We start from the raw sequence: 15,919 nt of genomic DNA on the forward strand, positions 1-15,919 counted from the left end.
TTTCAAATGCAATAATCAGCTACATAAAACTTTTAGAAACATAATATCTAATTTCATTAAACAGCATATATAGGGTTGAACTGACTATATGACAAGATGTACAACCTCTACTGCCAAGAACTAAAAATAACCCACTTGGACGGTCTAGTGGTAAAATTGTCATTGGAAATAAACTGTTTAACAGCTGATTTTTGAAGTCAAAGATTTTGAGTTTCAAATCCTAGTAAAGGTAAGTTTCTTTTATATGGATTTCAATTTTAGACAGTGGATACCGATTTACTTTGGTGACGGGTTCAAAATTAACCACAGATCTCAGGAATGGCCAGTCTGAGTGTGTACAATACTGCACCTCATTTACATGTCCATGTCATACATTTTATCCTCATCTCATTAGGCCATGGAGTTGCTTACTGTTTACAAGTTGAACAAATTTCAAAGTACACATATGGAATAGAAAAATAATTAAAAAGGTTAAATTAAGTAACATCAGAATTTTTTCAAAGATTTTTTTCTCCATTTAATTTCTACAATATTTCAATGGGTAATTCATTAATAACCAAGTAAAATTATAATTTTTATTATAACATTGGTACACTGCTTAATATCAATATATTTGTAATATAATCCTTCATTTGAAATTAACATTTGTATAGTACTTAAAAGTATTTGATAAAAGGGGACTTATTTTTTAGCTGTTTAGATTAATTAATAATTTAAATATGAATGAAAAAATCTATTTCTCAGTATGAATTTAATTTTGATATTAACTTCAAAAAATATTAATAAGCTTACAAAATGTGAATTCTGGTGGTGGGATAGTGGCTCACTTTTTGTTTGGATGTTTCTGGGTTTAAATCAGTCAGGCTCAGCATTTTTTTTTTTTAACTTGCAACAAAATTTATCTATTACTAAGAAATTATAATTGGGTAGAGCCTGTTGTTGTTGAAGAAAATAAACAAAAAGAAAAAAAATACTCAAAATAAATCAAAGCATATTTTAATGTAAAATTATAATATTTACTCTTAAACAATTAGTAGATACATAAAAGTAACCATTATGCAGCAGATATATGTGTACACAAAATTATAACATTAAAGCAAACATAATATTAAACAAACATGATTAATTAGAAGCTAATTAAATTTATTTTACACAACACTGCAAAACAAAAAAAAAATGCTAGTGAGAATACAACAAAGGTGACTTAAGGTTTTTAAAAATATATCTGCTTTCAATATCCAATTCATTCTTTTCAACCATCTAATTAAATTTAGAAATGGTGTATTTAAATTTAGAAATTAAAATGTCTTATAAAATTATCTACTATTGTTAAAAAAATCAGTTCAATAGAACTGATACATTCTTTTTTCTTAAAGTTTCACTAACACCAAAATAATCGTTGAAAAAAGCTTAAAATCTGATGTGAATAAACAGAAAAGTCCAAACTGAAAAATTTTCTGATTACATATTTTTTTACAAACTAATTTTTGTAAGTAATTGAGCTCATAAATTAAATATACAAAAAACTAATATAAAACCATGTTGCATTCAATATAAATTAATTAAATATTTCAATGCTTTCTTACTGTTTGATAAAGTTTTTAATGAAAACTAATGTAAAACAGAACAGTGAGTGTTTAATTTCTTACTTATTTATATATATGTATTTTTTTTTAATCACTGTTACAAAATTATAACAGATCAAATTCAGGTGCCGGTCTATTAACCAGATTATAGGTGATAGATTATAACCAGATTAATGACATGAAACAATTTAAATTTGTCAAATTTCTACAATTTTTCATGGATTTCTGTAGCAAGCTTAAACCATTCTATATGGCTCTACAGAATTATGAGATTTACATTTCCTCATTAAAAGTTAAAGTAGAACATGCAATATGCACTTTGAATGAGCTGAAATCAAGTGTAGGGGTACATGAAAAGGAATTCTGAAATTTATTTTCCTTGTCAGGAAAATATAACTAAGTTTAATTTGGGTAGAAAATTGAGGGGAAAATTTTAAAATGCTAAGAGGAAAAATTATAGACAGAACAGCAAGTTACACATGAGAAAGACTGTACTCTGCCTCCTCAGAAGTCATAGAATGCATACATATATTTGATAGCAAGGCTGGTCCTCAAGAGAATTTCTTATGGAATATGGAACTCTAGAGATCAAGACAGTTTTCAGTCACTTCAGCCCAGATCCTGAGAAGATAGATACTCTGTGGCAGAGTAGGTGGAAAACAAATTTCTATTTTGCCAAGCTTACTTTGAAAGAAGCACTAAGAAGACTTGTTACTATGAAAGATTGTCAGTATTGTTTCCTAATTTGATTCCCCTTTTAATTTTTTGTGTTGTTTTGCCAGCAAGCACAGCAACTTGTAAAAGAGAGTTCAGCTATCAGAAAATAATAAAAACTGAATATAGAGACTCTCCGAAAACTGATACCTTGAATGCCTGATTATAGCAGTAAATGAAGAAAGTTTAGAAGAGTTCAACTCAATGATAGCTATTGACAACTGGTACTTCAGTACTCAAAGGCAGCATTACACCAACTGTCACCACTGAGTTTACAGTATTGGTAAATTTTATGAATAACTTGTACTTTCAGTAGTTGCTTGTTAGCTATTTTTTTTTCTAAATTAGATCTGTGTAAGAAAAAATGATAACAAAACTCTCTGATCTGGCTATTGGAGTCAGACCTGAAATTTTATGCCCTTGTATAATATCTTCAAAGTTATGGGAAAAGAAATAAGCTATGAGCCCCATATAGCTAAAACAAGTTCCGTAAAAATGAAAGAACAGAAGCAACCATTGTTTCAAGGAGTTTCCAAAGGATTTAAAAAATGCAAGCAATGAAGATTTTGAAAAATAGTTTCAACATACTTCACAAGAAGTGACAATATAATTAGCAAAGAAGTGATATTAGTGATCCTGATATGTGTTTAGTGCATTGAAATATTATTATTTTTCACTTAAATGATGGAAAACCCAAAATATAACAAACTCACTAGTACCTGCTTTGGAAGAAAAATTTATTTTCTATGGTGAATAGCCTCTCTATATGACGTAATAAAAAAATCTGGATATTGCACAGTATTAATAGAAAACTCACAAAAAATAAGAGAAATGATCTTTTATTTTTGAACACAAGAAAGATATGGGGAAGAAGACCATTGCTATTTATACAAAGACATGATTCTTTTGACATAAACCAAACTATATTTTTGAATAGGAGAAACAAGTAGATTTCTTGTTTTTTGTTTTATCACCTTTCCAAAGGCAAAAATGCTGTAATAATTTACAGTTAGTAAGAATGGGATGTGGACATTCTTTGTTGTTATATTCATTCATAAAGTGTAGAATAGTTCTTTGGTAAATGATAAAAGTAAATAATATTTGCAGAAAGTTAATTGTATGAATTTTAGATTTTTCTATTTGTCTTTCTGTTAATTTAATATTAATTTACCGCCAAGATGGCGGACGAGATAGGTGTTGAGGAAAACATACAACCTGACATTTCACTAAAATAACTACAAAAATATATTTTCAGAACACGGGACTGTCATTTCAATGGCTGGTCTTGTTTATGAGTAGAAACATTTTGCTGAAAAAAAAAAAACAGTTCACAAACCAGGAATGTAGCATTTTCAAATTCAACCCAGCCAAAAGGTTCATCGTTTACAAAAATAAACCAGGTATTCCAATGATAAAAGGAGAAGTTTATTTTAACAACAATACTGGAGTAGCACATTCACTTTTCCAAAAACGTAAGAAAATTTTAATTTTTCATTGAATGTGGTATTAATTATTTTAATAAACCAAAGTGATTAATTTTGATAAACAATGAAACTTCTGAAAAATCTCAAATTTCTAGTTTTTTAATTTTTTTTTTAAATTTAAACACATTTTTTCAGGTTAGATATTTCACTAATAAGTTCTGAGATTGTTGCTAATGGAAAAAATATTGTTAAGGATCTGAAGTTAAAAGATATTAATAAACTACTGTCAAAACATTATAAATCAGACTGGAAAGAAGTGGAGTCATTATTTTTTTTTAAGCTTGTTTTAAATATGAAAAGTAAATAAAACTGCTAATGGTACTGATTAATGTGAATTAGAAGGAAATGAGTGAGCTTAAATTTCTTTAAACTACTCAAATTAAAATTTTTTATTCAAATTAAAAATTTTAGCATTGAAAACCAATGACTTCGATGTATCAAGTGAATATAAATTTATTACATTATCATGTAAGATTAACCGGTAAAAAAATTATTATATCTACTGAAAAATTTGTTGAAAAATTAATAGATAAAACAATATTTTTACAAGAGGAAAAATTATCGTTAAATGCTATATATGTTATCGTTAAATGCTACTGATGTTATAAAAGTGCAGAGTATATTAAGTAATGATGCAATAGGGTTAAATAATGAAAGTGAAACATTAAAAAACCAAGATCAGAAATATTAAATACTGACATGAATTTAACTAATAAAAATACAGAAAACATTGAAAGAGCTATTACCAGCAAAAATAAAATGGCTGATGAACAAATAAAAGTATTTACAAATATTATAATAAAAAATCAAATTGTTGGAATGTCATATTAGAAAGTAATAATAATAAAGCATATCAGAATAAAATTAATGAAAAAGGAATATTTATAGGATATAATAGGTGTTGAGTGGTAAATAATTTCCATTTAAGTGCATGATACAAATGTACACTGTGCCAGTAAATGCACATCCTCGATTAGATGTCACATTAAAGCAATGAATCACCTCAATAGAGAATATAAAAATAAATCTAGTCCCTAGTGTGTATATTGTTTACAATATTAATGAAAAATTTATCACCAAAAGGAATGTTAAACATGCTGCTACTGATCACAAAACCTATGACTATTTACTTCACAGAGTGATCCAGAGAACTGAATACTCATTTAGCCCAAAAATGGAAAGTAAAAATACACAGGAGAATGGAATACAAGAAGATGTATTAACATTGATACTACTTGTGAAATATTCTCTGATTCACAGAATGAAACCATGGGTGACATCATAATTGAAGAGTTAACTGCAGAGAATATAGAAGTTTTAGATAAATTATGTACTGTATGTTAAGTTTAGAATTACATATGTTAACATACGGAGAAAAAAATTTAGAACGATAAGAAATGTTATTATATGTATTAAAAGTTAAACCTCCCTCTATGATATGAATCATGAGACCTTGCTGATGGTGAGGGGGCTTGAGTGTTCAGTGATACAGAGTAGCTGGACTGAAGGTGCAACCATATCGGAGAGGCATCTGTTGAGAGCCGATTAAGGAATGATTCCTGAAAGAGGCAGCAGCTCTTTCAGTAGTTGTTAAAGGTGAGTAGGTCAGGAGGACATAAATGGCCACATCAACATCACTCAATCTTCTGAGTTCTGTGCAATTGAAACAATGGTAAACCATAGCTGCTTTTTCAAAGAAAATGTAACTCTGCATTTTCATAACAAAGATGGATGCGTCTTACTTGGTAAAATATTCCAGAGGTAAACTAGTCCCCTGTTCAGATCTCTGGGGGGGGGGGGACTACTAAGGAAGGAGTAACCAGAAAATTAAAAAAATAAATTCTTTGAGTCAGAGCATGGAATGTTAGAAGTCTAAAAAAGGTTGGTAGGTTAGAAAATTGAAAAAGGAAAATGGATAGATTAAATGTAGATGTAGTAGAGTTACTGAGGTTTGGTGGGAACAGGAAAACAACTCTTGGTCAGGTGATTTTAGAATAATTAACAAAGCTTCAATAAAGGGCAGGCAGGAGTAGGTTTTATAATGAAAAAGATAATAAGGAAGAGAGTAGAATATTTCAAAATGCAGAGCGACAGAATCATTGTAATAAGGATAAAATCAAAACCTAAGCCAACAACGATTGTTAATGTCTATATCCCTACAAGTGCCCATGATGATGATGAGGTAGAGGGTACATACGAAGAAATTAACAAAGCAATTAATTACATAAGAGAGTATGAAAATGTAATAACAGTTGGAGATTGGAATGCAAGCATTGGAAAAGTCAAGGAAGGAAATATTGTGGGTGAATATGGGCTGGGCAAAAGGAATGAAAAAGGGGACCAACTTACTGAGTTTTGTATGAACTATAATTTAGTAATTGCCAAAACTCAGATTAAAAATCATAACAGAAGAATATACACATGAAAAAATCCTGGTGATACTGCAAGGTATTAGATAGATTATATCATAATTGAGCAAAGATTTAGAAATCAACTCGTCAACTGCAAAGCTTACCCTGGAGCAGACATTGATGACAGCGGCCATAATTTGGTGATAATGAAATGCAGATTGGGGTTTAAAAACCTGAACAAAAAAGGTATCAGATGAATCGGTGGAATTTAGAGAAGCTTGAGGAAGAGGAGGTAAAGACGATTTTTGAGGAGGATATCGCAAGAGGTCTGGGTAAAAAAGATAAAGTAGAAAATGTAGAAGAAGAATGGGAGAATGTTAAAAAGGAACTTCTTAAATCAGCAGAAGCGAACTTAGGTGTACAAAGAAAACTGGTAGTAAACCTTGGTTTTCAGAGGATATATTGCAGCTGATGGATGAATATATAAAATATAAGAATGCTAAAGACGAAGAAAGTAAAAGGAACTATTGACAATTAAGAAATACTATAAACAGGAAGTGTAAACTAGCGAAAGAAGAGTGGATTAAAGAAAGGTGTTCAGAAGTGGAAAGAGAAATGATCATTGGTAAAATAGACGGAGCATACAAGAAAGTTAAGGAAAATTTTGTGGTACATAAATTAAAATCTAATAATGTGTTAAACAAAAATGGTACACCGATTTATAATACGAAAGGAAAGGTCCATAGGTGGGTGGAATACATTGAAGTGTTATACAGAGGAAATGAATTAGAAAATGGTATTATAAAGGAAGAAGAGGATGAAAGGGAGATATAATACTGAGATCTGAATTTAAAACAGCATTAAAAGATTTGAATAGCAGAAAGGCTCCTGGGATAGACAGGATAACTGCAGAATTACTGTGCAGTGCACGTGAGGAAGTGATATATAGATTATATAAACTGGTGTGTAATATTTACAAAAAAGGGGAAGTTCTGTCAGACTTCAAAAAGAGTATTATAGTCATGATACCAAAGAAAGCAGGAGCAGATAACATGAAGAATACAAAACAATTAGTTTAACTAGTCATGCAACGAAAATCTTAAGTAGAATTCTGAACAGAAGAATTGAGAGGGGAGTGGAGGAAGTGTTAAGAGAAGACCAATTTGGTTTCAGAAAAAATAAAGAGACAAGGTAAGCAGCTTTAGCGCTCACATTAACAGTAGAAGGAAGATTAAAGAAAAACAAACCAACATATTATGTTGGTTTGTTTTTCTTTTCCAGAGGTAAACTAGTCCCCACGTTCAGATCTCCAAGTGGGGACTACTAAGGAAGGGGTCACCAGAAAATTAAAAAAAACATTCTACAAGTCAGAATGTGAAATGTTAGAAGTCTAAAAAAGGTTGGTACATTAGAAAATTTAAAAAGGAAAGTGGATAGATTAAATGTAGATGTAGCAGAGTTTGCAAGGTTCAGTGGGAAGAGGAAAACGACTTTTGGTCAGGTGATTTTAGAATAATTAACACAGCTTCAAATAAAGGGCAGGCAGGAGTAGGTTTTGTAATGAATAAGAAGAGAGGACAAGATAGATGACAAGAAGATGTAACAATTTCTAGGTATTTGATAACAAAAAAAGAAAGGCATTCGATAACGTACTGTAATAAAATGTTCAGCATTTTAAAAAATTCGGGTTCAAGTACAAAGATAGAATAACAATTTCTAACATTTACAAAAAAAACCAAACAGTAACAGTAATAATTGAGAAACATAAGAAAGAAGCGGTAATAAAAAAAGGAGTCTGACAAGGATGTTCCCAATTCCCATTACTTTTTAATCTTTACAAAGAACTAGCAGTTAATGATGTTAAAGAACAATTTAGATCTGGAGTAACAGTATAAGGCGAAAAGATAAAGATGTTATGATTTGCTGATGATATAGTAATTCTAGCTGAGAGTAAAAAAGATTTAGAAGAAACAATGAACAGTATGAATGAAGTCCTACGCAAGAACTACCGCATGAAAACAAACACTACCGTACTTCAAAAAAGCATACACTACCTTACGAAAATAAACAAGAACAAGACGAAAGTAATGAAATGTAGTAGAAATAATGAAGATGGACCACTGAATATAAAAATAGGAAGAGAAAAGATTACGGAGGTAGAAAAATTTTATTATTTGGGAAGTAGAATTACTAAAGATGGACGAAGCAGGAGTGATATAAAATGCTGAATAGCACAGGCAAAATGAGCCTTCAGTCAGAAATATAATTTATTTACATAAAAATTTAATTTAAACATCAGGAAAACATTTTTTAAATTATACGTTTGGAGCATAGCTTTATAGAAGTGAAACTTAGACGATTGGAGTACCTGAGAAGAAAAGATTAGAAGCTTTTGAAATGTAATGCTATAGGAGAATGTTTTAAAACAAAAATCAGATGGGTGGATAGAGTGACAAATGAAGAGGTGTTGCAGCAATTGATGAAGAAAGAAGTATTTGGAAAAAATATAGTTAAAAGAAGAGACAGACTTAAACGCCATATATTAAGGCATGCTGGAATATTCGCTTTAATATTGGAGGGAGAGGTAGAAGGGAAAAATTGTGCAGGCAGACAATGTTTGGAATATGTAAAACAAATTGTTAGGTATGTAGGATGTAGGGGGTGTACCGGAATGAAATGACTGGCATTAGATAGGGAATCTTGGAGAGCTGCATCAAATCAGTCAAATGACTGAAGACAACAAAAAAAAGTTAAACCGACTTTGATAATATGTGTAGAAATTTGGTTACATTACAGTTGGGAATTAAATTTATGTAAAACTGATGGTTGTAAAGTATATATGAATGAAATATACATACTTAAATAAAGCAGATGGAATCATTATATATGTAAAATCAGAGATGAATTTTAAAAAACAAATAGAAAAAATGGAGTTAACTAATATTCTAAAACTAGAGTTACTACTACTGAATAATGAAAATATTTTTGTAAGTGCAATTTACAGATGTTATGGTTATGATAAGAAATTACTTATCAATGATTTCTATGAATCAGAATTGCAATAATTTAAAAAATCACTTTATTGTAGGTGATTTCAATATTAATAAAATGGATCAACAAAGAATAAATTTACAAAGTAATTTCTTTGAATTTGTATTCATTCCATATTTAAAAGCTTTTTATATCTGTGAATAACAGTAATTCATGTATTGGAAATGTCTACATTAAATCAAACCTAAAAATACAATCATAAAACTGAATTATGATCAAACAAATCATTTATCCATTGTTTCTGGATATTGAACAAGAAATTATACAGAATAAAAATAATAGTACAAATAATCTAGAGAAAGTAATCACAAAAACTTACACAATTATACAGTCAAACAAACTTTGATGTGATATTCAAAATGAATGATGTGAATGAGGCGACGGAATTCTTTCAGTACTACAGTTGAAATTATATGTAAATTAACATATATAATAAAAAATAATTATTATAATGTACCTAGAAAGCCATGGATTACTTAGGGATTAATAAAATCATCTTATGTTAAAGAATGATTATATAAGCTATGGTAAAAAATATAAAAAACTAAACAATAAAAAACTCATACAAAAAACATGCTAAAAAATTTAATTCATTGTTAATAGCAAAAATGGAATACAAAAAGTCTAAATTGAATGAGTATAAAAGTGTTCCAAAAAGGACAAGGAATTTTGTGAACAGTAAAATTGGCAGAGGAAAATATTCAGTAGGGAGTTTGATTCTATAATAAACAAAAATAATAACAATGAACGTTTAACCGAAGCAGCTAGTATAGTCAATTATTTCAATCATTACTTTGGAAATGTAGGAAAAGTTACAGCAGGTTCCATTAAACAGCCGGCCTCTGTGATGTGAATAGTAGCATCTTGGCGTTTCATTTGGAGGTCTGGGATTTGAATCCCAGTCAGGCATTGTATTTTTCACACGCAATAAAACATTCATCTCATTCTCTGAAGCAATACCTAACAGTGATCCCGGAGATTCCATTAAACATACCCAGTTGTATAACTAAACATAGAAAAACCACCACATTAAAAAATAGGTATATTTTTAAAAACAACCTCCCTATTGAAGTTATACATACAATAATGTAACTAAAAAACAAATCTGGTGGTGTACACAACATCATGCTAAAATCATACAGGAAATTGGTGCATATAATACGAATTCTCTAGTATTTTTAATCAATCTAATATTTGAGAAAGGCATCTGTCCTAGTCATTCCAAATCAGCAGAGGTAATTCCTGGTTTTAAGTCAACTGATAGTAAATTAGCTACAAATTATAGACCTATATCATTGTTTTTGAACTTTACAAAAATATTTGGAAAAATATTGCAAACAAAATTATCAAACGTTTTTGAAAAGTACAATATTATATCTAAAGTCTCAGTTTTGTTTAAAAAAAGTTAAAGGAATAAAAGATGCCATTGCTGAAATTACGAAATCGATTGATGAAAATTTAAACAGTAAAAAACCAATAGCTGCAATTTTTGTACAAATTGCAGATTTATAAATGACAAAGGCTTTTGATACTGTTAACCATAAATCACTTTTATAGAAATAAAAAATATAGGTATAAGAGGAAACGTATTATAATTAATAAAAGATTATTTCTATAATAGAAAACAAATTGTGAAAATTATAAATATCAAAATTCTATACAATAAATATTTTTTTTTGTCAATATAACAATAGATACTGGAGTACCACAAGGTAAAATACTTGAGCCTTTGTTATTTACATTATATATAAATATTTATACCCGTTTATATTGCCCGTTAGATTTTTGTCAGGCTGCGTACTGATGCTTAAGCATCTCTGCACGGTTCAATGTATAGTTATGTATTGTATCTTATTCTGTAATGTATAAATGTACTATAAATATATTGTGTCTTATTCTGTAATGTATCGTATTCTGTAATGATCAATAAATAAATATTAGTTTCTATTGTTCATTATAAAGTTTTTAGTAAATTGAACGGATTTTGGTATTTATAATGTGTCATTAAATCAATTTTGACTTTTTATTTGAACTACTATTTTGCATGTTATATATATTTATTTTATTTTAAACAATTTTGGAGTAATAAATCATATTTATAAGAAATTTTTATATTTGTTAGCTAGTCTCTAAATATCCTTGTCAAACAGCATACATGGGGGCAAAATATTTAATTACAATTTAAAACATTAGTAATATAATAATTTATATATTAATTCACAAGAAACATGTCCCAATTATGGTAATAAAAATTACTTTGTAGGGATAAAAGTAGAATTGACAAAAATGTCAAAACCCATAGGGAAACTAGATTAAAGATGAAATAATTTAGGAGTCAGAACATTAGTCTTTAATACCAACTGAGTGCATAATTAATTTTGTCTAATCTCTTCTAAACATTCACTTTTTTAGATTTATAACAATTTTTTTAAACTTAAATTAAGACTATACTGCCTCAAACCAGGCACACAGAATTTGAAAGTTAGCTTAACCTAGTTCCAGACTCATCAGTCCTGAGACCCTACCAGAATCCTAATTAAAATGTTAATAATAGTACATCACTTACTCAAATAATGTAAAGTGTTATGAAGTTATTATGTTCCCTAAGTTTATACATTTTATTTAAACTATTATCTTAAAAAAAAAGAAAATAATAGCAATTATGAAAATAAAGAAGATATTTACTAAAATATTTTTCACTTCTTGGAAATCATCACTAATCAGAATTTGTTAACAAGGTACTATTACTTTTCAGATAGTATTCTGATAACCATGCAGGTTACGATAAGTTACAAATACGCAAGTGTTCATTGTCATTTAATAATTGCAATTTATGTGTTCATACAGAACACTCACATGTACTTCCTTGATTACAACATCCAAATTAATTTTGTTAAAAAACAGTAGTTTATATATTACTGATGGTGAGGAAAATGTATTATTTTTTGTACAATCTAGATTCATATTTTATGATTACACATGAGTCTTTAAAAGACCATTTCAAAAACAAATTCTATAATGCTTTTGAATAATTACTAAGATTAAAAAAAAAATCAAGTAAGCTTTGCCATTGAAAAATGTTAACATATGTTTTATAAAAATTATCTGAGATTAACTTGCATTTATAAGCATGAAGTTTGTGAAACTGTAAATTTCATAAAAGATTGACATTGAAATGGGTTAACAGTTTTATAAGAAATAAGATTAACAAAATAATTCGGGAAAATCATTAAAATAGATAATTTTACTTTTTAAAAAAATTAAATGTTATTTTAAAATATATTCTAGATAAAACACTTCTTCAGTGAGGAAAAATCAGCTGATAAGTGGGTTCCTCAATGAAAAATTCATACTTTGTTCAAAATCAGGTTAAATTATTCTTTAGTTAAACATGAATGTTTATATTACTGGGATAATTTACTCTATCACAATTAATGTTTATAACTGTTTCTTTGGAATGATCAGCTACACCCTGAACAAGACCAACTGCTGAACAGTAATTGGACTTATACAGCCACATAATCTAATATAAACAAAAACATTACAATTTAAGATAAATTTTCATTCATAATTTGAAGCTTCTGCAAATAGCAAGAATATCCATTATTCTTAAGCCTTATTAGTAAAACTTTTATATAAATGTAAATCTTTAAATAATAAACAATATAATTCATTAATAGTAACTCTACATATTTTGTTAGTGCATTTCAAACTATCACTGAAGAACAAATATTAATTTTAAAATTTCCAAAAGGTGTGTAGTCAACTATTACATCATTATTATTATTTTTTATGTAAAACAATATCTTTTGTTGATTCAACAGAATATCTAATTAAATTAAACAAAAATTACTATTATTATTTCAATTATTTATTTTGCATTATTTTTTGAAAATAATATTCAATTGTACATTTATGTACGACGTGTTATATGCACAATGTTTTATGTTGAAATTTGATTCATTCACTAAAAGTAAACAGGAAAAACAAATAATTATAAATGGGTTTATCAATATAAGGGAAGTAAGGGTTTGAATAATCCATTAGTCACATAATACATTTAAAAAAAATAACAATTTGTTCCTTGATGTCACAAAAGAGTGTATATATATTCATATGTGTGGGTGTATATATATATATATATATATATATATGCATTAAACACAACACAAATAGTTTTATTAACAAATAAACTTAAAACATTTTAAGAAAAACACATTAATCAAATTAAAAATAATATTATGACAGAAAAACTGTATAACATATTTTAACTCCTAAAGAATAGTTTTATTGTGTTTTTTTTAAACAATGATTTATTATTTTATGTTTTTTTTTAAATTTCTATATCACTATTATTTGTTAAATTATTTTTGCATTCTAAATACAGTGGGAAAAATAAATGTTGAATACATTAGCAGTCTTATTTGTAAATTCATATTATTTTCAAAATAATAATAATTTAGTTAATTTTGAATATTATTAACTAAACATCAATGGATTGATAACATGAAAAAATAATTAAGGAAAAGATTTTATAATCTGGATAAAAATACAATAAGAATTCACAGTATTATAAACAATTTATAAATATATATTTATATTATTTAATTATGTAACTGGCACTGAATTTTATATTTTATATCATGACAGAAAAGTTCTTACAGTTCCTAGAATTTCTTTACGACATAAGGGACAATCACTCAGTGAATGTGCACACTGAACGCAAGTGACGAGATGGCCACATGGTAAGAAGACTATCTCTATTTCTCTATCCATACAGATCTTGCATAATCTTGCTTCTTTCAGTCGTCTATTTTCTTCCTCCAATGAGACTAAACAATAAATTATATTTTACATTACAATTAAAATTCTATGGCATAAAATAATTATTCTAGTACTGAAATGATAAAAGATTATATTTTTCATTGGGAGTATAAAGGGGTTTTTTTAAAACAAAACAGTAATATAAAATAATACAATAGTCTACCAAATATCACAAGTGATAAATCTTAAGACCTACTACTGATAGACACAAACTCATGGATAGGAGAGAGAATTTTATATATATTATTAAATACAAGATTTGTCCAAAAGAAACCTGAACTTTTGACTCATATTTATCACCTTTGAAGTAATAATATCCGCTTTTAATACACCAATAGCAGTAATTTTTTCAATATTGGAATAGATTTTGGAATATGTTTTGAGGAATGTTCTGCAAGCCCTACAACAAATTTTCTTTAATATGAAAAATGTATAATTTCAGGGTGAAGGCAACTAAAAAAAAAAAACAAAACCTCTGAAAACAAAAAAAAATAAGTCACAGAAGCTACATCAGGTGTACAGGGGACTGGGTTACAAAGCTGTGCTATGCTTCACCAAAAAACACTCAGGTGGCTTTAACGTGTTTGATTTGAAAAGTTGTTACCAACTTTAAACACTACTTTCTTCCACATAAGCTTCTTATAATATTTTCAGTGTTTCTGTAAATGTCTTGTCCAACTGAAATAAAATTTCAGAAAACATGGTGTACTTTTCAAGAATCCTTATTTTCTTTACATCAAAAGATTGACAAAAGTACAAAATACAACCTTACTTATAAGCTTAGACCACATATTATTAGAAATATGTATTATATTATATATTCTTCCACTCTTATCTTATATTTTTAATATACATCAATGTATACTAAACGTCAGGGAAAGTATCTTAATGACTATTATTACAAATTAATATAATTAATTGTTGAATTTGAAAAAAATTTAATAAATGATATTGTGTAAGCAATATATTTCAAGTATATGAATTATTACTCATAATCTATCAGTAATTTGGAAAGGTAACAAATTCTGGGTGATTTGTTATATGACAGAATGGTTTATTAATCAAAATGGTAAATGTCAGTAAAAAGGTAATACAGTGTAACTGTAAAATAATAGTGGGATTTTAAATGGTTATAGCTTCGTTACAAAGTATTGTAGAGATATAAATTATATGTTAAATGAAAGAGAAACACTTCCAAGTTTCTTACCTGTTCAGTAGATTTCGATGTGTGCTTCCTTAGTTGCCCTGCAGACATCAAGACAATATTCAGTCTATTGCCATATATGGCAGAGAACATCCAGCATGATAGAGGAAACAGCTTCAGCGATCCTTTCTTTTAAATGATCCAGATTTCAAACTTGAATGGAATACACTTGTATTTTTACATAACTCCAAAAACTAGAACTCCATGGGGGTAAGGTCTGGAGACCATGGGAGCCAGGCAATCCAGCCTTCTTTCTCATCCAACCCATCGCTGGGAAAATGTTTTGTGAAGAAACTTTTGTGTGATTGTGGCAAAATGTGGAAGAACTCCATCTAACTAAAAAATGCAATTCTCCGGTATTTGGGGTGCTGCATAACTTTCTAACATATCCAGGAAGGCGTTCTCTGTTATTGTTTTTTTCAGAAAAAAAGAAGGGGCCAATAACTCTGTCTTGTCCAATAGCGCACCACACATTCACTTTTTCACTATGAAGTCGATGTTCAACAATGGCATGAGGAGGTTCAGTGCCCATATACAAACACTATTATGGTGTACTCATTCAGAAACATGAAACATTGCTTCACCACTGAAAATGAACTTGTTTAAAACACAATCATCTTTCTACTCTTATCTATCCAGAATGTCTATAGCAAAATCAAATTGTTTAATTTTGTCCTGTGAATAATATTGTTCTAACACTTGAAT

At 28.4% G+C, this 15,919-nt stretch overlaps 1 protein-coding gene across 2 annotated transcripts in view; it reads right to left on the reverse strand.

The window, feature by feature from the left end:
• Positions 1-9,801: 9,801 nt before the first annotated feature.
• Positions 9,802-15,919, reverse strand: part of LOC142327297 (death-associated inhibitor of apoptosis 2-like) — a 71,366-nt gene continuing 65,248 nt past the window's right edge. Inside the window, exons 10-11 of one of the 2 annotated variants that reach the window (XM_075370207.1) lie at positions 13,849-14,018; positions 9,802-10,192 (exon numbers count right to left, since the gene is read on the reverse strand). In XM_075370207.1, coding sequence (XP_075226322.1) covers positions 9,938-10,192; positions 13,849-14,018 — 425 coding nt within the window. In that variant the 3' untranslated portion in view covers positions 9,802-9,937. The remainder of the gene's footprint in view (positions 10,193-13,848; positions 14,019-15,919) is intronic. The other variant, XM_075370206.1, reaches the window with a different exon arrangement.

The sequence above is a fragment of the Lycorma delicatula genome, chromosome 7 (genome assembly GCF_047948215.1).
Source record: "Lycorma delicatula isolate Av1 chromosome 7, ASM4794821v1, whole genome shotgun sequence".
Lineage (NCBI taxonomy): Eukaryota > Metazoa > Arthropoda > Insecta > Hemiptera > Fulgoridae > Lycorma > Lycorma delicatula.